The sequence below is a fragment of the Oryza glaberrima genome, chromosome 9, assembly GCF_000147395.1.
Source record: "Oryza glaberrima chromosome 9, OglaRS2, whole genome shotgun sequence".
Taxonomy (NCBI): domain Eukaryota; kingdom Viridiplantae; phylum Streptophyta; class Magnoliopsida; order Poales; family Poaceae; genus Oryza; species Oryza glaberrima.
The window spans coordinates 18,514,629-18,536,646 of NC_068334.1; the positions used below are offsets into that span (position 1 = coordinate 18,514,629).

Sequence of the window (22,018 nt, forward strand, 5' to 3'; positions counted from 1 at the left end):
AATGCAAAGTCGAAAACTCTGGAGTTCCGCTCTTTCCACAGTTGCCAAGAGACTAGGAGGACCATAGAATCGAAACTGGCCCGGAGATGCCCCGGCAAGCAAACCCTAGAAGAAGGCCACCAATCTTGGAGACAGCTACCCTGGAGAGGAGAGAGGCAGTCCAACCAAGAGGCGACAGCACACGGACCCAAACTTGCCGAGCGAACACGCAATCGAGGAGGATATGGTTCGCTGTCTCAAGCTCTTGACCGCAGAAGGGGCAGGCCGAATGACTATCCAAGCCGCGCTTTAGGAGGAGGTCGGCCATCCAGCATCGCCGCTGAAATGCAAACCAGAGGAAGAACTTGCATTTAGCAGGGCCCTTCGCGTGCTAGAGAAGATCGGCACAGGCAAAGGAGTGCTGGCCAAAAAAGAAGGCCTGGTACGCTGAACGCGCAGAGTAGCGCTGGTCGCTCGTCCAACGCCAAACAAGACGGTCTCTGACACCCGGCAAGAGCTGAATTCGGAGCGCAGCATCCCAGATAAGAAGAAACTGGGAGATGACAGGGACAGTGAGGGCCCCGCGGATGTCCGAAACCCAGGAGTTGTTCGCCAGACCAGAAGCAACCGTGCGCGAACGGAGGCGCTGTGGCACAGCGAAGAGGAGGTCAGGAGCCAAGGAGGCCACTGAGCGGCCTCCATCAATCCAATGGTCAGTCCAGAAGAGCATAGATTCACCATCCTCCGGCACGAAGAAGGTGGACGCCTCGAACATGTCAGAGACAGACTGCTCAACCGGGGCCTTCAAGCCATCCCAATAGGGATGCCCGGAACGCTGAAGCCAAAGCCAGCGAATGCGCAAGGCGAACCCTGCCAACCTGAGGTTAGGAATTCCTAACCCACCGAAGGCCTTAGGACGATAGACATTCGTCCAGGACACCCGGCACTATCCCCCATGAACCGAATCTGTACCTGTCCACAAGAAGGCGCGTCGCTTCTTGTCAATGGCCTTAACAACCCAGGCAGGAAGGCCGATTGCCATAGACACATGGACTGGAATGGAGGAGAGAACAGACTGGACCAGCACGGAGCGACCAGCAAGAGTGGTGAGACGCCCCTTCCAAGGTGGTAGGCGATGAGCGACCCTGTCCACCAGTGGCTGAAGAGCCGCCTTCGGCAACTTGCGAATGGACAGCGGAATGCCGAGGTAGGTGCAAGGAAAATCAGAAATCGAGCAGGGGAAGCAAGAGTGAACCAGCTCCAGGTCCTCATCCGAGGAGCGGATCGGAGTAATCGAGCATTTGGCAAAATTGGTGCGCAGCTCGGATGCCGCACCAAAGACCGAGAGAATGCCCTGGATGAACTCGAGATCCTGCCGAACCGGGGAGAGGAAGAGGACCAAGTCATCAGCGTAGAGGGAGGCGCGGTGTCGCAAAGCGCGATCATTAAGCGGAAGGAACCCGCCCGAATCAGAGGCTTTACGAAGCATCGCATTGAGCACTTCCATGACTAGAATGAAAAGCATAGGAGAAAGAGGGTCTCCTTGCCGAAGACCCCTTCGGTGAAGGAAGCGCGGACCCGGCACCCCATTGATCAGCACCCGGGAAGAGGAGGCGCTAATAATGAGGGAGATCCAATCACGCCAGCGTTGACTGAACCCTAGATGGGCAAGCACCTCAAGCAAGAACGGCCAGCTAACCGTGTCAAAAGCCTTCGCAATGTCCACCTTGAGAAGAAGGCGGGGAGTGCGTCTGGCATGGAGAGCCCTTGCCGCGAGCTGGACATAGCAAAAGTTGTCATGAAGAGATCGGCCTTTGACGAAGGCACTCTGATTGGCCTCCACAAGCCCGTCGAGGAGAGGAGAAAGATGGGAGGCCAAAATCTTAGAGAACAACTTCCCAAAGCTGTGAATGAGGCTAATCGGACGGAAATCTCGAACGTCAACGGCCTCATCCTTCTTAGGAAGGAGAGAGATGAGGGCATCATTGAGGGAGGAGAAACCCTGGCCGTAAGCCAAGAAGAGGGAGTTGAGAGCCGCCAAAACCACTGACTTGATCACTGGCCAGCAAGTCTTGTAGAACCGACCCGTGAACCCATCGGGACCAAGCGCCTTGTCAGAAGGCAAAGACTTAACCACCGCCCACACCTCCTCCTCCGAGAAGGGGCCGTCCAGCTCACCAAGCTGCGCCGGACAGAGGCCGAGGGAGTGGAGATAAAGAGCGAGCTCGCGCTCAACGCACGTCCCCATGATGGCGCCAAAGTGAGAAGAGGCGAGCTCTTGAAGCTCATCATGGGTGACGGCAAGCTGGTCCCCGTCTCTAAGACGTGAGATGAAGTTCTTCCATCTTCGGGCTCTGGCGTGAAGGTGGAAAAACTTGGTGTTGGCGTCACCCTCCTTGAGCCAAAGCAGACACGAACGCTGACGGGCGATGGTGCGCTCAAGAGAGGCAAGCCCAAGGGACTTCAACTTCAGGTCTCGTCGCAACCAGGTCTCCAGGGGGGAGAGAGACCGGTTCTCCTGCGCGACATCGAGACGGAAGATGAGCTCCTTCGCCATCTGCAGCTGGAGGCGGACGCTACCGATGTGACGATCACTCCAGCTCTGAAGGCGCTTAGCCGTGTTAGAGAAACACCAGGCAAGCGCGGGGAGGGGGGAAGGTTAGCAGGAGGTTGCCAGGCGTCCTGCACAACTTGGAGGAAGCCCTCAAACTTAGGCCAAAAGGCCTCAAAGCGAAAGCGCTGCGCCCTTGGCGAGTCAACGCAGGAATGAAGAAGGAGAGCACAGTGGTCAGAGGCAACAGAGGAGGCCGCCTGAAGGAGGTTGAGAGTCACTGTTTCTCAATGAGTATTGAATAAGTGAACTCAGTTTCAGGAGTTGCAAGGGTGTGTACTTTGTGTTTCTTCACCAGAACTTCTGTAATTGCGATATCTTTGTAGAGCAGAAACCACGCAACCGCAGTCTTGGTATGCCTAATCTGAATTACTGCACATGCTTTAAAAGTATGCGACCATGTAACTGCATTCTTCTTGTAATTTGGTTACAAATTGACGGCTTCAGAATCCATATTCTGAAGACATTCTAGTGGTGAGGCAAGTATTGAAAACCAGGACTCTATGAATTTGAGGTAAAGATCCAAAAAACTCATCTAAAGAGTGAATATTTTACCCACACCTTGCTTAAGATCACATACATGACACAACCAGCAGCCTGTTTGATTTGCCAGCTTTTTTTATGCCAGATTGTATAATTTTCACAACCATTTTCGCCTCCAATCGAGTATAAGAAAAAAACTTCTCGCCTCCAACACTTGTTCTTTGAAAGGTCAGCCCGTTTCATGTAACAAGACATTTTCTTCTTGCTGCTTGATTTTATTTACCGAGTCTTAGACTGAGTTGTAGCTTTTCGGATGATACTAGGGCTAGCGAAACAATGTGGCCCCTGTCATTTGACTCTACAGATGTCAAAAGTACAGGGAACCTAGCCATTTTAAATTCTATGCTGTTGTTTTCGTTATCCAAGTTAACACTGAAACATTAGTTGTGCCCAGGCTTTTTTCCTTTTAGGGACATCAGTTTGCTGCTTTCGTGGTTGGCTGTTTGCCCTTTTCAACAGTTTAATGTCGTTTTGTAACCTGAACTCTCTCTTTTCTTCTTAATACAATTCGGTTGGTTGATTTTCGGCCGACCGAGCAAAAAAGAAAAGTTAATCATTAGCTGCATATCATATTACATTGAAATTTTCAGATTTGGATTTTTTGACAAAATGTCCCTCAAGTGCTGCTGAAAATAATAGCATAGGTGCTGCCTCAGTAGATGTTAATTGCTGAATACTTGTAGTCCCTTATGTTGATCCAACCTTCTAGCAAGCCAAGCAAAGCACCAGGAGGTATGTGCAGTGATTCACTAGATTTTTTTTCCTTTTTTTGAATTCAATCTTCTGTACATGCTGGTTAGTACTGGTTCTTTGTCCATTGTTGACCCATTTTTCCACTCGTCACCGTGTTTCTGCTGTGTTGCTTGCTAATTGCTATCTTGACTTACTATTTGGTTTTTGAAGCATTGAGTCTTTGTAATATTATATGTATTGAATAGTAGACTTAAAAAAGCTTGGTATAACAAAATAATGAATACATGCATGACAATTGACAAGTGAACTGCAGGAGGCCAAAAACTACAAACTTATCAATGTGAGATGCATTCAAATATGCAACCTATTTATAATTCTAAGCATCATTCCACCATAAAACATTCCAAGTTAGGGAGATTTGTATCATAAACATTCAAAGCTTGGGAAATCTGTATCATAAATATCCAAAGCTAGGGAATTTGAATATATAACATTTGCATCAACTGATCAACAGTTACTGCGACCTAAGAGACACATATCTTCTGTGAATATGAGCTCAACAAAAGAAAAACTCAAGCCCAAGATCTGATCAACTACTAGTACTAAGCACTAACCTCTTGTTGCAATATTCATGATTTGCAGATACATTAATTGATTTAGGTGGATTTATCATCAGAGCCACAAGCTCAAGATAAGTCGATGGACAAGAAACACTCCACTGCATGTCTGCACCGTCCTACGACCGGCCGGCGAGGGCAGGCCGGCCGCCGGGGACGAGCAGCCGGTAGGCGGAGTGCCCTCTGGCGGCGAGGCCGCACCTCCTCGCCGCCACGTCGCCGGCGGCCGCCGTCTCCTCCTCCTCCTCCTCGATCTGCTCCAGCACCCTGGCGAACACGGCGGCGTCGCACGGCAGCTGCAGCGGCCCCGCCGCCGCGTACCCGAACGCCTCCTCGGCCTCCTCCAGCAGCGGCCGGAACAGCGGGTGGTTCACGCTCGCCGTCCGGACGACGAACCGCTGCCGCGCCGCGCCGACGTACACCGAGAGGCACCCCTCCGCCGGCCTCCTCCACGCCGGCGGCCGGCACCGGTCCAGCGTCTTCATGATCAGGCCCCTCCGCCCTCTCTCCGCCATTGCCAGCTTCTTCTCGGCCATGCCCACGCTCACGTACGTATACAAAAGCTTCCTCTTTTTAGTTAGCTAGTGATTACAAAGTTGCAAATGCTCCTTCTAATGGTGGCACATCGACAACTTGTTTACACATTTAGTGAAAGGATTAAGCAAGAACATGTGGGAAGGTGAAAGGAGAGGTGGTGAATGATATATATGCTTGGTCCAAAGGCCATCTTTTGGATTGGGGGCAGATATCCATGGTTCTTGCACAATTAATGATTTCATATATAGAATTTAATTACAATTAAAGAGTGGATATATTGAATTGAAGTACAATTGAAGATTGCATATATATAGAATTTAAGTACAACTGAAGATTGCATATATAGCATTTAAGTACTTGGTCCATGGATGCAGTGATATAGTAGTATACATGAGGTACGGCAGCACCGGAAGGTTAATAACTGGAGCAGGAGTTGCAAGTGTGCAAAGAGTGACGCCATGGCCGACTTGGAGAGGCCAGTGGCGTCATGTCAATAATGCATTAGATTTAGCTATAAACACCTCTTGACCTGTGTGCATGATTGTACTTAGAATGGAGGTGTCCAACTCCCCAGCCACAAGGGTTGTTTAGCCTAAACAGGATTCTTTGTTCTTTTTCTCACCCAATGCAACGCTCCAAATGGTCGGTTGTTTTGTTATGGATTCAGTCTTGGTCGCCTAGTCCTTGTCAACTCTCCTCAATTTGACACATCTGCTCCTGGGTCTAAGAATATACTCCGTATAAGTTTAACCATTTGTTATTGGTTGAGAATATTTATTCAGATTAACATAGCTTGATTTGTGTACGTTGGAACCGATTGCTGAATAGTTGAATCAAACTGAACTTTGAAATGTCATCACTACGAAGTGTTTCCAGGAGCCAAATTACTTCTGAACCATGCATTTTTACATGATGAAACAGACCGTGTCCTATCTTGTGTCTGCTTCCCCTTTTCCTTGTCAAACTGCACTGTCAGTTCCACTGGAAGAAATCAGAAAACCATTGGGCTTGGCAAAAAACATACCATGTTCCATGCCAGTAAAATCCGCGAGACAAGACGAAGCAATCAATTCTGATGAACTCTACTTTCAGCAGTCGGTTAGAGACATGTGTACCTGTTCCTTGTGCCATATGCAAATTGGGTAGTTACTCTGCTGGTACACGCAGACGAAGAAACTTTTCCTTGGTTCATGTCTGGACTGAATCAGGCATATACCTTCATGAGTTCACCCAACTGACAAGTTTTACTATTTTGTATCTGTCAATTACTCTCTCGGTTTCAAAATAGTTGTCCAGTTTATTTCCTTTAGGAATGAAGTTTAAATTGTGAGAAAAACGGTACCAGGATTTCTCCCTCTATTCAATGAAATTGGCACATTCTAAGTGCCGGTTCGTAAAAAAAAAAAGTACCAAGATAGTGTTAGCGGCTGCAATATCATTCATCAGTATATAAATATGATTGAAAAATTAGCTGCAGCGAGGAAATATTTTAAGACAATATACCGAATACTACTAACAAGTTGCCGTCACTACATTATAATTATCACTTCCACATATTCATCAGCCCGATGAACACGGTGGCAATTCCTGAACTAGCTCCAGCTACACGTGTGATGCAGGGAGAATCATCACCTACAACAATGTCACAATCACACAACCTCTCTTGCTGCTAAACATGAAGAATCTAGGATTAATCTTGGCAAGTTTTTTTTTTTTTTTTTTGTACTTTTTCAGGTCTAAGGCTGAGATGGTGATGCTTCTTGGGAAGGCGGGAAGCGGTAGAACGGCGGCGGCGCGGAGCCCGCCGGCGCCGGCTGGTACAACGTGAATGGCAAGAACGGCGGCCGCAGGAATGGCACCAGCCAGTCCGGCACGGGGAACGGCCACGGGAACGACACCGTCCCGCCGCCGCCGCCCGGGAGCCGGTACGGCGGCCAGAAGAGCGGCAAGAACGGCCAGAAGAAGAGCGACGAGCCGAACGCGGCGCCGCCGCCATCGCCGCCGTGGCAGAGCGCGGCGTCGCGCTTGGCGGGGCGGAAGTTGAGCGCGTTGAGGTTGAGGAAGCAGGCGTTGGTGGCGCGGGAGCGGAGGGCGATGTGCTGCGTGGATCCCCGGAGGCCCGGGACGTTGCAGGCGGCGGAGGAGCTCCGGACGAGCGTGGCGCGGCACGCCGACCGGAGGTCGTGGCCCTCCCGGCAGTCGAAGCCGCCGGCGGCCGGCACGTCGAGCTTGTACACGCCGTTCTGGTCCGTGGTGCGCTCCGCCTCCAGGGACAGCTCCTCGGCCATGGTGGAGTTCACCTTGAAGCTGCACTGGATCAGCACCCTGGCCCCTGCACAGCATCCATCACCATGGTGGCCATTAGTGGTGTGGCTTCAGCATCTCAGTTCTTGCCAAAGATGAAGACAATTTCATATCTGGTAAGTTACTGATTTTTACTTGTTCAGATTTCAGATTGAATGCAATGATGAAATCCATGAAACCAGCTGCTCTTGTGAATGATCTTAGCTTTAGTTTTAGTGGCAATGTAGAATGAGGCATTGGTAATATAGTGCAATGTCATACTTTGGCAACTCATAGACACTATGTTCTATTAAGATAATGAAATCGTTATTTTTAGAACAAAGCCAAAAACATGGAAATTTCTAGCTTGAGGCAGCATTGTAATTTGCATAGCATTATGATATTTAGAGGTATATCCCGCTCAAAATAACCGACAGAAACATTTTTTTTCCATTTAAAAAAAAGATCAAAACTCTGAATTAAAACTCTGTGTAACAAGCACATCTCAGAGCCAGTTAAAACTTCTGTTTGCAATGCCAGAGCCCAGATGGGTAGTAGAAGCTGGATGATACTGCATTTATGCAATTGAAGGCACAATGTAGTAATTGTCAGTTGTATTTCAACTTCAGTTAGTGTATGCCAAGCTTTAAGTGGGCCTAAGAAACTTGAGTTATATTGTGTGAGGCATTAACTAAAACTAAACAACAATTACAATTGGACCAAGAAAATTGACCAGACCAATTATAAATCCAGAACAAGCCACAGACACATTTATGTGCAATTGTGCATATGTCAACTTTTCTCTGTCTCCTTTAGCTTCATAGGGAATCAATGTACTCAAAAAGAAGTCTTGTCACGCTTGCCTATTAGTTTTCACTTTTCAGTGACATCTTCCTAGAACAGAAAAAAAAAACCTAATACTTCTAAGACATCCTACATGTGGTTGTACTGTGCAATGAGCAAGAGATTTACAGCATCTTGTAAATCTATCGCAGAAACAAAGAATAACCTGCTGTAAAAACACTCCATGTTTATCCACCATATTTCAGAACAAAACATTGATTGACCACAATGCAGAATGACACATTGATCAAAACTAACTCTAATGCAGCTGAGCTACTGTGTAACAGGTATACTACCATTTCTACTCACCCTTCAAGAAGAAGCTGTGCTTGGAGAAAGTGTTGTTGGAGCAGGCATCACAGTAGACAGAGCCAACCACAGTGATGTTGTTGGACAGGAACCTGGCCTCAGTGCCACTCAACACCAGCGCCATTGCCAAGAACACGGCCATGGCTGCTGCTGCTGCTCCTGAGCTCGCCATTGTCGCCATTGAGATCAGCTAAGCTACTAGGAAGGTGAGCAATGGAGATCAGATTGGAGTAAGAGAGAAAGAGAGAGAAGATGAGAAATGGGGAGGAGAGGAGAGGAGAGGAGAGGAGGAAGAGGAAGCATACATGCAACAGAACAAATGCATGTGAATCGGCTTGGACTGGAGTGGAGACATGGGAGAGAGGCTGGTCAAGCACTAGCTGCTGCTGTGTGGTCTCGTCTTTCTTTCTCTTTTTTTTTCCCTTTTAAAATTTTATGTGTAGAAATAAATTGGGAAGTCTAAAATAGTGCATGTGATTTTTTTTTTCTGGGGCCTCATGGTCATAAGATTATTAGCAAACAGTCTGCTTGGATAGAATACTGCCTCCCCCTGCAAGATCACTGGAGTACTTATTGTTTCTGATTTGTTTGAATCACTTGTTGTTTTGTGACTTGTGAGCTATGGCTCAAACATAAGAGTTGGTTTTAATTTGATCTTGTCAGGCCAGCGTCCATTTCAGTTATGCACATATTCACTAGAGGAGTTTATCAAAGAAAGAAAAAAAAAATGCAAAAATGTTGCAGAGAGATACTGGGCCTAATGAGCTTGGGCTGACTGGACCGCGAAGTTCAGATGGGCTGTCTCACCTTTGGATTGGAGACCCAATGGCTAGGAAGAAAAAAGATAGTCTCGACTTGCAACTATGCTTGATAGGATACAAATTAATTTAATTAATCATAACCAATACATGCACATTTCTTTTTTCTTGGGATAATTGCACAATACAAACTCAATTCAAACACACAAATGGAACGCAAACAAACAGCTGAAATTAAGAAATTTACTACTAGGTATGATGCATTTTGCCCATATATATAATAATCACGATGATGACATGGCACGCGACAACCAATGGAGGCGAGCCACGTGTCAGACGGTCTTGGTGGCGCCCTTGCGCGGCGTCCCGATCTCCTGCTCCATCTTGTGCAGCTCGGCCAGCACGGGCAGCGCGCTCGCTGGCAGCACGGCCACCGCGTGCGCGCCTGCGGCCGCGAGCTCCATCTCCAGCTCCTCCGCCAGCTGCTGCGCCGCCGCCGCAGGCTCAGCCACGGCGCCGTCGACCGCCGCCGCAGCCGCCGTCGTCGGCAGGATCATCACGCCGCCGGCAGCCGTATTGGGCTTCCGGTATTTGAAGTAGAGCGCCATCTGGACGCAGCCGAAGAAGAAGCCTCCCACGTTTGGAAGCTACACGCAAATTAAACAATTCAAACTTTGATTGAAATTCATGAATTGGTCGAGAGAATTGATCAAGATTTGATGTGATATCGATCGAGATGTTTAATTACCGTGACGTAGAGGTCGTTGGTGAAGAGGCCGTAGGAGAACCAGGCGACGGCGCTGAGCGTGAGGAAGAAGGAGAGCGAGAACGGCATGAACTCCGCGCTTTTCGTCTTGATCACCACCATCTGCAAAACCATCCATCCATCGATCGATTGATCAGCAAACATGTCTCAACAAGTACGATGCAAGATCATCACTAGCTGATGATCTGAGTTCATGTTGAAAGTGTTCTCAGTAGTACGATCGTATCATCTGATGTAATCGGCTCAGTCCAATAAAACTTCCATTATCTTAAAAAGGATAAAGCTAATGAGCTGAGTTCAAGCTAATGATCGTATCATCTGATGTAATCGGCTGAGTTCAATAAAGCTTCCATCATCTTAAAAAAAAACTGATGAAATGAGTTCATGTTGAAAGTGTTCTTAGCACGGTTGTATCATCTGACGTAATATTGGCTGAGTTCAATAAAAGCTTTCATTATATTAAAAAAAACTGATGAGTTGAGTTCAAGTTGGGAAATGTTCTTACTACAGTTATAATATCATATGATGTAATTGGCTGAGTTCAATAAAAACTTTCATTATATATCTTTAAAAGAAAAGAGCTGATCGATGAGGTGAGAGCTTCTTACGATGACGCTCATGGGGGCGACGAAGACGGCCATGGAGAAGGCGAGGCAGATGGAGCCGAGCACCCTGACGCGGTGGGGCTGGGCGACGGCGGCGACGGTGACGACGACGACGAGGGAGAAGGCGGCGACGTTGAGGAGGAGGAAGGAGGCGAGCGCCCTGAGCCTGGCCGGCCTGGGGGCGTAGACGAGGTAGACGGCGATGTAGGCGGCCTCGACGACGCAGCCGAAGGCGTTGATGGTGAGGAGGGGGCTGGAGTTGGTCTTCACCATGGCGTACAGTATCCACAGCGTGCAGCTGAAGAGCGCCACCACGTACGGCACCGAGCTGAACCCCTCCGTCGACTTCTTCCTGTACACCCTCAGGAACGTCGGCCTGCACCATCCATTGGTTTGAAATTTCGGTTCGAAAATTTCGGGCCCCACCGGCAAGCACAAAGTCTCCCCGAAATTTTCGGTTTTTGTCAAATATTTGTAAATTCATTCAAATTTAATCAAAATATGTTGAAAATTCAAAAAAATCCGAAATTACCAAAATTTCGGTGATTTCAGTTCTTTCAGTCCCCACTGGCAAAAAGACATGTTTTGAAATTCAAAACTCTGGCACAATCCCCACAACACGTAGTTATTGAGATTTTTTCTTCTTTTGTTTTTTTTAAGAACAAGACAAAGCTTAACTACACGCGTGTCAGGAGTCAGGACGTGCGCGTTAAGTTTTTTGAGTAAAAAATAAAACTTAATTGTGCACTTGTCAGAACGCGTAATTAAGTTTAGGTGAATGAATGATTTGGAAAAGAAAAAATCAGGGCGTAAATGAGCAAAACTCACATCGGTGCGAGGAAAACCAGGAATGAGACGATGTTTCCTGTGGAGAAGAAAAGTGCATTTTTCATGCATATCAGTAAGAATAATATATCTTGAGGTCATACATATAATTAAACAAAATCATGATTTGGGAGATCATGCCATGCCATATGCTACCATATGGATGCATGTATAGATGGTGAACTAGCATGCATGAGATGCTTACCAAGAATCCCAAAGACAGAGGCCCAAAGGTGATCCATGGAGAAGAGGAAGAGGCCTCCTACTGCCTGTTCTTGATCTCCTTCTCAAAAGAAGATAAAAACACCTAATTTTTATATGCTAAAAGCAAGCTATAGTTTTCTGAACTTCTGAAGAGGATTCACTACTGCACCCAATGTTTGTTGCTTGGCATTGGGGGTAGAAGCCTTGTATATATAGTAGTAGAGCTTCTCTTCTTCTCATATGTTACATATGTACGTATCTACATGGTGCCTAAGTGCCTAAGTGGTCCAGAGATATTATACTCCTACTGTTTGCTATAACCTGAAGTCTTACTGAATAATTGAACATTTGTCAGATAATAATCCTTCCATTAACTAAATTCAGGAATGTATTCAAAAAGTAGTACATAGGAGAGACATATTTAGATATTGTAGAGTGTAATCAAATTATGTCTTCTCCAGTTGTATCTGAGGATTCATGTGTTGTCAGTCTGTCAGATCATCAGTATCAGAATCTGCACATGAATTACCTGCATGGACCCCAAAACTATGGGAAGAAAAGGGCATGTTTTTGTTACTACTATACTGTGCATTTTAATTGCAAAGACGCATTACATAATGTACTACTACTGTTAATACACATCCATGACCAGCACTGACAAGAGAGATGCATGCATGCAGACAACAGTACAGCACTATAGCAATGTGGCCGGTTCAGTCAAGGTTAGGCCTTTTCTCTTTCCATCCATTGATCGGTGCTCATATCTGATTTTTTCTGAACTGATCAGCATTCAGGTTCAGCAATGCTGCTAGCTAGCTGCATGCCAATTCTCATGAACACAAAGAGTAAATGTAAGTATGTGGATACATGATGCACCACACACAAGAGTCACAGAAACACAACACAATTAAGCTAGTTGCATCTATCAGAGATGGCCAAAGTTAATTACCAGCTGAAACTAGCTTTGCATCTGGTTGATCAGTAAGTTACATTTCACCATCAAACCATGGACAATTATACCTTTTTTTTACTTGCTTTACAGCTGCAAATCACATTTGCCTGCCACTTGTCGGATCAAAGCTTGGTGGTAATACATTATGTGCATGCAGCGACGAGGCCTTTTCTGCATCGCGGCAATGAGGAGGCGATGAAACGGAAATGTTTCAGTGCTTGTTTCACTGGCACCTTCTCTGCTTCTACTAGCTACTGAACAGCTGAATAATTTTCAGCATGCTGGTGAATAGCTGAACAATTCAATAATGCAGCTGCCCAACTGTGCCTTTACTTTCTCCAAGAACGGCAAGTTTTATCGAGATGGCGACGAAGAAGATGAACAAGAAGTAGTGTTGCTAGTAAGTGCTTGGCATGCATGCATGCATTATTACTGATCAAGTGGAGTTCCTGCTGTGGCTGAAGATAAGCCTGAGAAAATCTTTTCTGCGGAGAGTACTGAGCTGATGTGTATTCGTGCACGTTTCTTGGGTCTAATTAAGCAGATGCATAAATGTGTTCTTTTCTCAGATCAGCACAAGAAAAAGGAGGGCAAAATGCAGAGTTTGTCACAGTCTTATCCAGCTATTCGGTACATGGTTACCTACCTATACCTACCCAGGGTTTCCCTTACCGTCGGTAACCGCGCGGTTACCGGACTTACCGCGGGGTACGGTAATATAAATACCGCGGTAACCTCCTTAAATTCAAATAAATTTAAAAAATAATTTAAATTTTTGATAAATTTTGCACGGTTTTTCACGGTTACCTACCGTCGGGGCGTGGTAACTCCGGCCCCGGTGGTTTGGGAACCCTGCCGGTACCATGTGTATCAATGAGAAGACAGAAGCTTCCCTTGAGCTAATTGAAGAACTAGATAGTTAACTCTTAATCATCTATAATGTTCTGACGAATTCTGAACATTTCAATTATTGGAAAGGAAGATTAAATTCAAAAAGAAGAAGATAAGAGGAGACCAAAGATACGATTCATCTCCTCCTCACCTCCTCATTGATCTCCACTTGCCTACAAGCCACTAACCTGATCATATCATCTCCTTTTGCCACTCAATGGAATCTGCTCTAGTTAATTATTTGGATTGTGTGCCAAATATACACCATTGCTTGTATCCACAGGATCTTCAGGTGCAGGCACTTAGGAGTATGAATTTTCCATGTATGACATGCCAGTTTCTGAACTTTGATTTGTTGGAAAATTTGATGTTTCTGGATCAGTTCTAGTGCTGCACTGCTGCTCGAGCTGGAGGCCACTACTACTACGTACTTAGGGCAAGTACAATAACTTGAAATTACCGGCTAATAGTAAGCTTACGTTGGATTTTATACCTATGTGGCGGAGAGAGAGTACCAAGAGAGAGAAACATCGTCGATTAATCTGTCGACGATCATGCACGGGCGCCAATACACGTAGCGCTGGCTTGAAGCCTTCCTATCGACAGCACCATCGACAGAACAAGAAATTAGCATGAATAATCTTCCCTGATTGGCTTGGAGGAAAGAGAACAGCTGGGAAGGAGTGAGAGAGAAGTAATTAAATAATTATTGATATGTGTGCTGCAGTAAATGTGAAGAGACAACTATTATATTTATTATCTATTAAGTTACCTCCAAATGACGTGTATAAAGATTAGAGTAAGCAGTCGTCTTTTTTATTGCCCTTGCCCTTACTGGCTTCATCTGCTTGCATCAGGAACTCCTGGCAGGGGAATCAAACATGCATTTTCCTGCTTGATTCTGCTTGATTCTTAGTGATGATTATTTATTCACTCTCACATGAATCCATTCAGATTTTCTGTACTTAACTGTGGTTGGAACGGTTTTGATTTGGTGACTGATGTGTCACAACGATCCAACTTGACCTAACACAATGGCTTATGGATTATCGTGGGCACGCTTTCCAACCTCCTAAATATTACATTTTTTTTGCCAAAAAAACTTCAACATTTCTTAGAAAACTTTTATAAAACAACCTTTCGACTTTCTAATATATAATTCATTGTTTTTGTCCTTGAATAATCGTCATAAACCCGAGTTTGTTTTATAGGACTTTAACTTATAAATCTAACTTTAGGAGCGGAGTCTAAAGTGTAGCTGTGGAGTGGCCCGAGACTGGCTTCACCCTTCTAGTTCAATTTTTTAAGATCACTTTAGCCCGCTCTGCTCTCTTTTTTAGCGGAACTGAAGCTCTGTGAAACATGCAAGAACATGCCTCACTGAACATATGATCATGACACACAGAAGAACACTCAAAATACAAAGTTTCTTATGATGATTTTTCTCTGGTATGAGCAAGAAAATGGTGGTACAAAATATACTTGAATGCTTGGCACTGGCGATGCCACAGAATTTTCATGGGAGCACCAAAAGCGACGCTGCTTCTGCATTGCATTGCTGCGAGAGCAGGAGAGTGCAGCTCAGCATGTGCCCTTTTTGCGTTGGAAAGCATGCCAAACACACAAGCCCACTGTTGCAACTGTTGCAGGTTGAGTGATTGGTCGGCGCGAGCCAGATGCTGCACACGCTTCAGTGGCATCTGTATTAAAATAACCCAGCAGAGCACCCCCGTTGCAATTGCAACTGGGCTTTTGTTTTTCTGGATAAATTACATGGAGTATATGCTAATGAAAGTTTTCGAGCAAATTGAATTTGAAGTTAATTTTTACACCGAATTCATAGTACCAATGAGCAGCTCAGTATGCAAAGGAATACAAAAGGTTGAGCAGATAACACAAGAATCAAATAAGGAGCAGCTCAGCATGCAGAAGAATGCGAAGCAGATGGTATACCATGTCCCAAAAAGAAAAAAAAACAATCCAATTAGAGACTTGAAGAAAAAGAATTGCATTAGAAAAAGAGGATGATTTGGGTAGTAGTATTTCTTGAGTAAGAGTCGAGCAGCATGGTACAGTTACAGAACGTCGAAAACCAAACCAAACCAAACACGACAACCTTGCTTACAGACTCGATATATACAGATAGATAATCCAAGCCACGCATTGAGTTAAAGATCTTCTGTTATTTTTGCTTAAAGACACACTAGAACAGGATGTGCATCAATAGATGCCCATTCCAGGATGGAACAACAACAGAGGACGGGAGGAAGAAAGCACTGTGTATATATCCTAAGGTGAAAAGCAGCACAGGAGAAGAGAGTACACACATGGTTCTTCATTCATGAGATGGATCCAATCGATGCAGATGCAGCGTCAGAAATGCAGTGATGTGTGCTAGTGAGTTGAACTGGTGGTACCATGGCCGCTGCTGATTGAACCCCAGTTAGCTTCGGTTCCCATTTGCACAGCGATGCTGTCCATCGACTCTGAGGTTCCGCTTCTGTGACCCCAACTTGATCGTCTCGAATGCATACCAGCCCTACCTTCCACAAGCTCACCCGGAAGAGAAAGATCTGGGGATGCATGGGCTATTCTACCCTCTTTCTCATCCAAAAGACCCCCAAGGCCAACTTCCAAATCTCTGATATCTGCTGCTGACCGAGGCTCATCCCATGATACGGGTTTCCTACCCAATTCAAGATCTCCAACTGGTTTACCCATGTTCGGGCTCATGAAACCCCTAGCAGGCGTGCGTGTTTGTTGTAAACCTTGATCCACTGGGACCCTAGCTCGGAAATTGTTCTTGGAAGGAGGAATTGCAGTGCAGAAGATCTCCAGAAAGTTGTTCACCATACCTCTGTTATATGGGTTAGCCCGCCGATCGTACCGATACCTAAAGTTCTCATAGGTTGTCTGATACACACAAGTAAAGAAAAGGACGGTTAACAAGTCATTAAGCTATGCTTGAAAGATTTATTTGTAAAAACTTAAAAAAACCCGAAAGGATACCAACCTGATTGGTGCTCATCAGGTAGAAATGAAAGACAGACAGACCACCAACGAACCACACGCAAATAAAGCAGTAGATGATCAGGACAATTGATGCCGGTGTCTTTAACATTGCTTTCCATATCGTTGAATTTTCAGCATCTCTTATTTTAACAATGTACACCCAACAGAAGCCGAAGACATAGAGGCACAGCAATGTGGTTGAGAATACAAACATGTAGAAGAATCGGTAATTTCGCTGCAGCAGATAAGTTGATAATTAGCGCTGACTTGTTAAAACTTTAAAGTAGTAACTAACAATCTACTAATATTTAATATAGAAAATCCAACAAGAGGTATACAGACCACAACACCGCACATGATATCAAATCTTCAAGCTAATTGCAATAAGGATATCTTAAACCTTCCAACACATCAAGATACTTACCCTTCCAATGCATTGCCCAACCCAAGGGCAGTGATGATCAAAACGCTCCACACAGTTATTACATATAGAACAGTGAGAGCATCGAGGTGGCCGGTACAGCATGCAGGTATCACAGTATTTGACCTTCACAATGACTCCATTAACGAAAACATCCTTCGTGCGTGGTAAACGTAGTTGTTGTGGAGTCTGTCCATTTCCCATATCACTGCCTCCATCAATCGATTCAGGCTCAGGTGGGTGAGTATTACGTGGTATTATACCAGGATCTCTACCAGAGGTAAGAAGCAGCAATGTCAAATCCTGGAAAATTAAATGAAGCTTCAGTTAATTGCACACACTGCAGCAGTGCATATTCACTCGGGAAATAAATGCAGCAAACAACCAAACATAATAAATTACACTGTCAAAGTAATTTATTCACTCAGCACATAACTCCCTTTCATATGGATAACAATGTTTGAGTAGCCAATCACATTTTTATGTGTTTCCTATACACATTATACTATGTTACTCTTTACACATGAATGTGCATCACTTTTGACAGATTTATCCGATTTTGATAATCATCTAACTAAAATAAAAACCCTTGGCATAATAGTTTTATTCATGGCCAGAAATTTTACTGATCATGCAAGCGCTAGGAGATAAAGAGAACATGGTTGAACTGTCATATGAACCAAATTCAGAGTAGCAGAACTAAGACAGCCTTCAATCAATTTAGAGGGAACAAGAAAAAAAATGAGAAGCAGCAAATTAGCAATACTTACATATATTGTGAAGACAACCACTACGACCATAACTGAAACTCCCCAGTGATCAGGGAAGTCATTGATCAGATGTCTAGCCACAAATATACAGAAGACTAATACTGGTGCAAGAATGAGGAATATAGTGAGAAACAAAGATCTCACATCTGGTCCAAAAATGAACCGGCCTTGCAAGAAAAACTCCTGAAAAAAAGATCCATAATTGTTATCAATGAATCCAATGCGTGAAACTAAAAGAAATAATTGCAAATATATAAGTGAATTTATAAAAAAAACGGTCAGCATGCTATTTTTCAAAACAGAGTCGATTAGCCAAAAAAGTGGCACTTTATGGCATTAAATAGTGATGTCTCAATATAGCAAGGTTAAAAGCTGCTAACACTAATAGTGAGAAGGGCAAAAGAAAACTAAAATCTCATGAAAACAACCAAATAATCAGAAACAGGAAATGATATCTAAAAATGTAACTCAGCGGCTTTGTAATATGAAACATTCCTAGCTGTTTCTCCCAAGCACGGAATGTGTACCATATCAAGAACTTCTCTAGCTTGTTAAAATTAGGTGGATGGACAATTATATCCACAAGCTAAGAAATTTTTTAATAAGAAAACAGCCTCACTCTTGCCAAAAAAATAAAGTACATCCAAACTCCCAGAAAGATTTCCTAATCCTTGCTTCTTTATAAGGCCACAAGATTATTCATCATCCCACATCGTTGGCTAATCACAACCTTAAGCACACTACTATGCAGATGACAGATGTTTGAATGGATTGTTTGTTCTAGTTGCACGCTGTCCCAATTGGAGAATCTAGTGAAACGGAGATGCCAGGAACAAGATGGTAATATGAGGTAATCTCCATACACAAATGCCTCATTCACCTCTTGTTCAACAGACGAAGCGTGCACTAATTTATTGACGGTACACCTGCCAGAATGTGATTGAATCATGTACAAAGGTCGCTGTGCATAGACCACTCTGTAGATGAGCTAAAGCATGACACTATCCTGGAATAAATTCTTCTACTTAAAAAAATGCCTCCAAGTATCCCATCAAAGGAATAAAAAGGATCAAAGAAGCTATCATTGAATAAATTCTTCTACTTAAAAATGCATCCAAGTACCCCATCAAAGGAATCAAAAGGATCATTTAGACAATTAGACCAAAATTACCATTGTCTCGGTATGTTTCAGTTCTACGAGAAATATAGAGCATAACACATTTCCAACCAAAGCATTTTACGGTCCAATATATAATGTGTTTCTCGCCAAAACTAATCACTGCACAACAGATATAAAACATTTTACTTTCTGTATCAAACATTCCCAACATATTGTACTACCAAAAGCTGCAGTCCCCATTCCATGATCCTCATAATCATGTAAGAGTCATTAAAAGTTCATATTCTGAGAATTGAAGTAGCTTCCCCAACAAACTAATGAACTAGCATTCCCCAGTCCCCACCCAACCTGATGAATAAACTGAAGCACTGAACATAAATATAAAACATTTTCTGCTGTGTATTCTCGTAACAATAGAAAGCACACACTTTCCCCTAGCTCTATCAACATTTCATGATTCGAATATGAACTGACTTCCACCCATCCAGAGCTATATTTCCCAACCATAAACAACTAGAACACGAACAGTCAACAGTAAGCATCAAATACGGCTCAAATTTCTGTCACACCAAGCCCCTAAACTCGCATTTCGAACATAAGCATCACACAAATCGCATTTCCTCCCACGCCAGCGCCCAGTCGCATAATAAAACGGCTAAAAATCCTCCCTAAAAGCTGCAGCTAATCTCGCGCGCGCGCGCCCAGATCCAGATCCACCGTTCACAGGCAAACAAAATCGAATTGCTCCATGAAGCTAGACAGAAAGAGACAGAGAGCTAGAGAGCGCTTACGTTGCTTCCCCGCCAAACTTGGTAAACCCTAGGCTGCTCGCCGCCGCCAGCCGCGCCTCCCCCGCCGCCGCGGGACGGGGGCACGTACATCCTCCCCACCTGCCCGACGACCACCACCTCCCCACCCCCCTCCTCCTCCCCCTCCGCTTACTCCAAGCCCCACCCCACCTCGCCAACCACAGCAACCTCCTCCTCCTCAACTGCCACCACCTCAAGCAGCAAGCAGCAAACCCCACCGAGATCTCCCCCCCGAAGCACCTCCTGCAGCACCGGCAACGCAGCCGTGACCACGAGCAGGAGGCGGCGGCGGCGGCGGCGGCGGCGGGTGATGCGGAGGCGGGATGGCGAAGCAAGCGTGGTGAGGAGGAGGAGACGAATTGGAGAGGAGAGGAGAAGAGGGAGTGCACGTTGTCGGGGGACGCGTAGCAACGGCAGCGGCAGCGGCGGTAGCCCGGGGGGGTGGTGGTGGGCCCGGGGGAGAAGCTTTTTCGCGGCGGTGTGCGGGGGTGGGGCCCGCGTGGCAGTCTCCGTAGGCGTGGAGGCGGGTTGGCGGGTCGAGTCGCCGCCCGGTAAGCCGGCGCGGTTTTTGAAAATGAAATAAAATCGTGGGAGGATTATCCCTGTCGTTGAATAAGCCATAGGACATATATTCGCAAACTGAAAATTGTTTTTGAATATAACTTTTATATGCGTGTTTTTAGCGATCTAAAAATAAAAAAACTGAAAAATAAATTTCGGTAAAAACCCTTAGAATTAACTCTAAATTTAAAGTTAAAAGTTTAAATTTTGGCTGATATGCATAATTATAATCGACAAGATTGGATTGTAAAAGTGAGGGAATTATTTTGACTTTTCCTAGTGACACGTTGACATTTGTGGCTTTTTTTTTTTATTTTCATTGTTTGGTTGGTGAGAACGGCTGAACGATCGTCCCCTGTACTTGATGATTTTGATCGTTTTTTGACCGGGTTAGCAGCCAAAGGGGCTGGACTGGCTGGTGATAGGGTAGTCTCGTCAGGTAGCTATCAATCGATGTGTTTTAAATTGTGGTAAAAAAAATTGCAAGTTGTTTGACATTTGTCTATCCTTTGCAATTTGCTAAGTAAATCCGTTACGATTTTACTATAAATATTCTAAGACAGACTAATGTTAAGTTTGTTTGTGATGGTTCTCAACCTTCAATCTCTCGTTTTCTACACGCACACTTAAAAATGTTAAACAGTATTTAAAAAATTCTATATAAAGGTTGTTTTAAAAATCGCATTAATCCATTTGTTAAGTTTTTAGTTTATACTTAATTAATCATGCGATAATATGTCACTTTGTTTTCTGTGAACATAGATTAGTTGTCAACTCACATCAAAGAACACAGCCAAAAATAAGATAGTGTCATCCAAATACAATATAAAATAAGTATAAATGATAGTACTGATTAGCTCAATCTCATGTTTCTATGCACATTTGTTTTCTTCCAAATGATTCTGCCTTTTACCTCTTAAAGTCTAACCAAAGAAATTGTCAAGTTCATGGGTAGTATAAAATATGATCTTCTACGTGAGCTTTCTAAAAAATACTAAAAAATTAGTAAGGAAGATCAAGTGGAACTAAAAGAGGCGGCTTTAATTTCTTTCTTGGTTATTTCCCTTTGAATATTAAGTTTACACTAGCGAGATGTAAGACCATTAGGATGTCCATTCAATCCAATGCCAGAAGTCCAGGTAAATACTCTAAATGGAAATAAAACTATCATGCTAGTTACAGCTAGATTTCGTTTCTTTAATTTCTTCCCAAAATCTCAAGAGGAACTGAGCTAAATTCAACCAATAATCCATTTCTTTCAAACATATATACATTAATATCTACCAGTCAAATTGTGGGTGCTAATAAGAAACCAATATTTAGCCTTTTTCAACATAAGTTTACACATTCGAAGAATGCTTCTATGCAATTCAACCCTTGTTGCCACTTCCAAATAATGGCCACATAGGATGGTCGAGTTTGACATGGTAGAGCATACTTAGGTCTCATGGGGCAAGTCGGCACAATGATATGCATTAGGCAAAGTAGCAATATCAACTAATTAAACTTTTTGTTGCAATAGTGATTAAAGGACCATTCATTGTTCATCTCATCAGTGTGTTTCACTCTAACTTATATTCTCTTTTTTAAATAACCGCACAAATGCATAATGAGAAACAAAATCAGCTAGATACCTCTAAAGCCTGCGAAAGGATATGTAGCTTAGTGGTTGTAGTAACCTTCGTAGCACTTCAATATCCTAAATTCAAATTTCAATGTGATCGAATTTCAGATTGAGTTATTTGAGGGACTATGTTTTCAATTTAAAAAGGCTGCATACATCCGGTTGGATACCATTCTCTTAAAAAAAACTCAAAAGTCTAACCTAGGAAATTTCTAGTTTATGAATAGGAGTAATGTAAAGCGAGATCGTTAAGAAATATCAAGGGGAACTAAAAGAGTGGATACC

General features: G+C 44.2%; 4 protein-coding genes across 4 annotated transcripts; all 4 read right to left on the reverse strand.

Moving 5' to 3' along the window:
• Window positions 1-4,272: 4,272 nt before the first annotated feature.
• Window positions 4,273-5,287, reverse strand: LOC127783655 (protein SMALL AUXIN UP-REGULATED RNA 9-like). The gene has a single exon (XM_052310848.1). The coding sequence runs from the start codon at window positions 4,977-4,979 to the stop codon at window positions 4,563-4,565; it is 417 nt and encodes a 138-aa protein (XP_052166808.1). The 5' UTR covers window positions 4,980-5,287; the 3' UTR covers window positions 4,273-4,562.
• A 306-nt stretch (window positions 5,288-5,593) lies between these two features.
• LOC127783653 (uncharacterized) lies at window positions 5,594-8,707 on the reverse strand. Its single transcript, XM_052310847.1, has 2 exons — window positions 8,416-8,707; window positions 5,594-7,312 (listed from the first exon to the last, which is right to left on the reverse strand). Exons 1-2 carry the CDS (start codon window positions 8,594-8,596, stop codon window positions 6,717-6,719), a joined length of 777 nt encoding a protein of 258 aa, XP_052166807.1. The 5' UTR covers window positions 8,597-8,707; the 3' UTR covers window positions 5,594-6,716.
• A 541-nt stretch (window positions 8,708-9,248) lies between these two features.
• On the reverse strand, window positions 9,249-11,739 carry LOC127784219 (bidirectional sugar transporter SWEET11-like). Its single transcript, XM_052311407.1, has 5 exons — window positions 11,575-11,739; window positions 11,373-11,409; window positions 10,548-10,920; window positions 9,922-10,041; window positions 9,249-9,820 (listed from the first exon to the last, which is right to left on the reverse strand). The coding sequence occupies exons 1-5, from the start codon at window positions 11,609-11,611 to the stop codon at window positions 9,506-9,508; spliced, it is 882 nt and encodes a 293-aa protein (XP_052167367.1). The 5' UTR covers window positions 11,612-11,739; the 3' UTR covers window positions 9,249-9,505.
• Window positions 11,740-15,422: 3,683 nt separating this feature from the next.
• Window positions 15,423-19,912, reverse strand: LOC127784885 (probable protein S-acyltransferase 7). Its single transcript, XM_052312300.1, has 5 exons — window positions 19,531-19,912; window positions 17,620-17,802; window positions 16,853-17,152; window positions 16,430-16,663; window positions 15,423-16,329 (listed from the first exon to the last, which is right to left on the reverse strand). The coding sequence occupies exons 1-5, from the start codon at window positions 19,618-19,620 to the stop codon at window positions 15,811-15,813; spliced, it is 1,326 nt and encodes a 441-aa protein (XP_052168260.1). The 5' UTR covers window positions 19,621-19,912; the 3' UTR covers window positions 15,423-15,810.
• Between the last annotated feature and the right edge of the window lie 2,106 nt (window positions 19,913-22,018).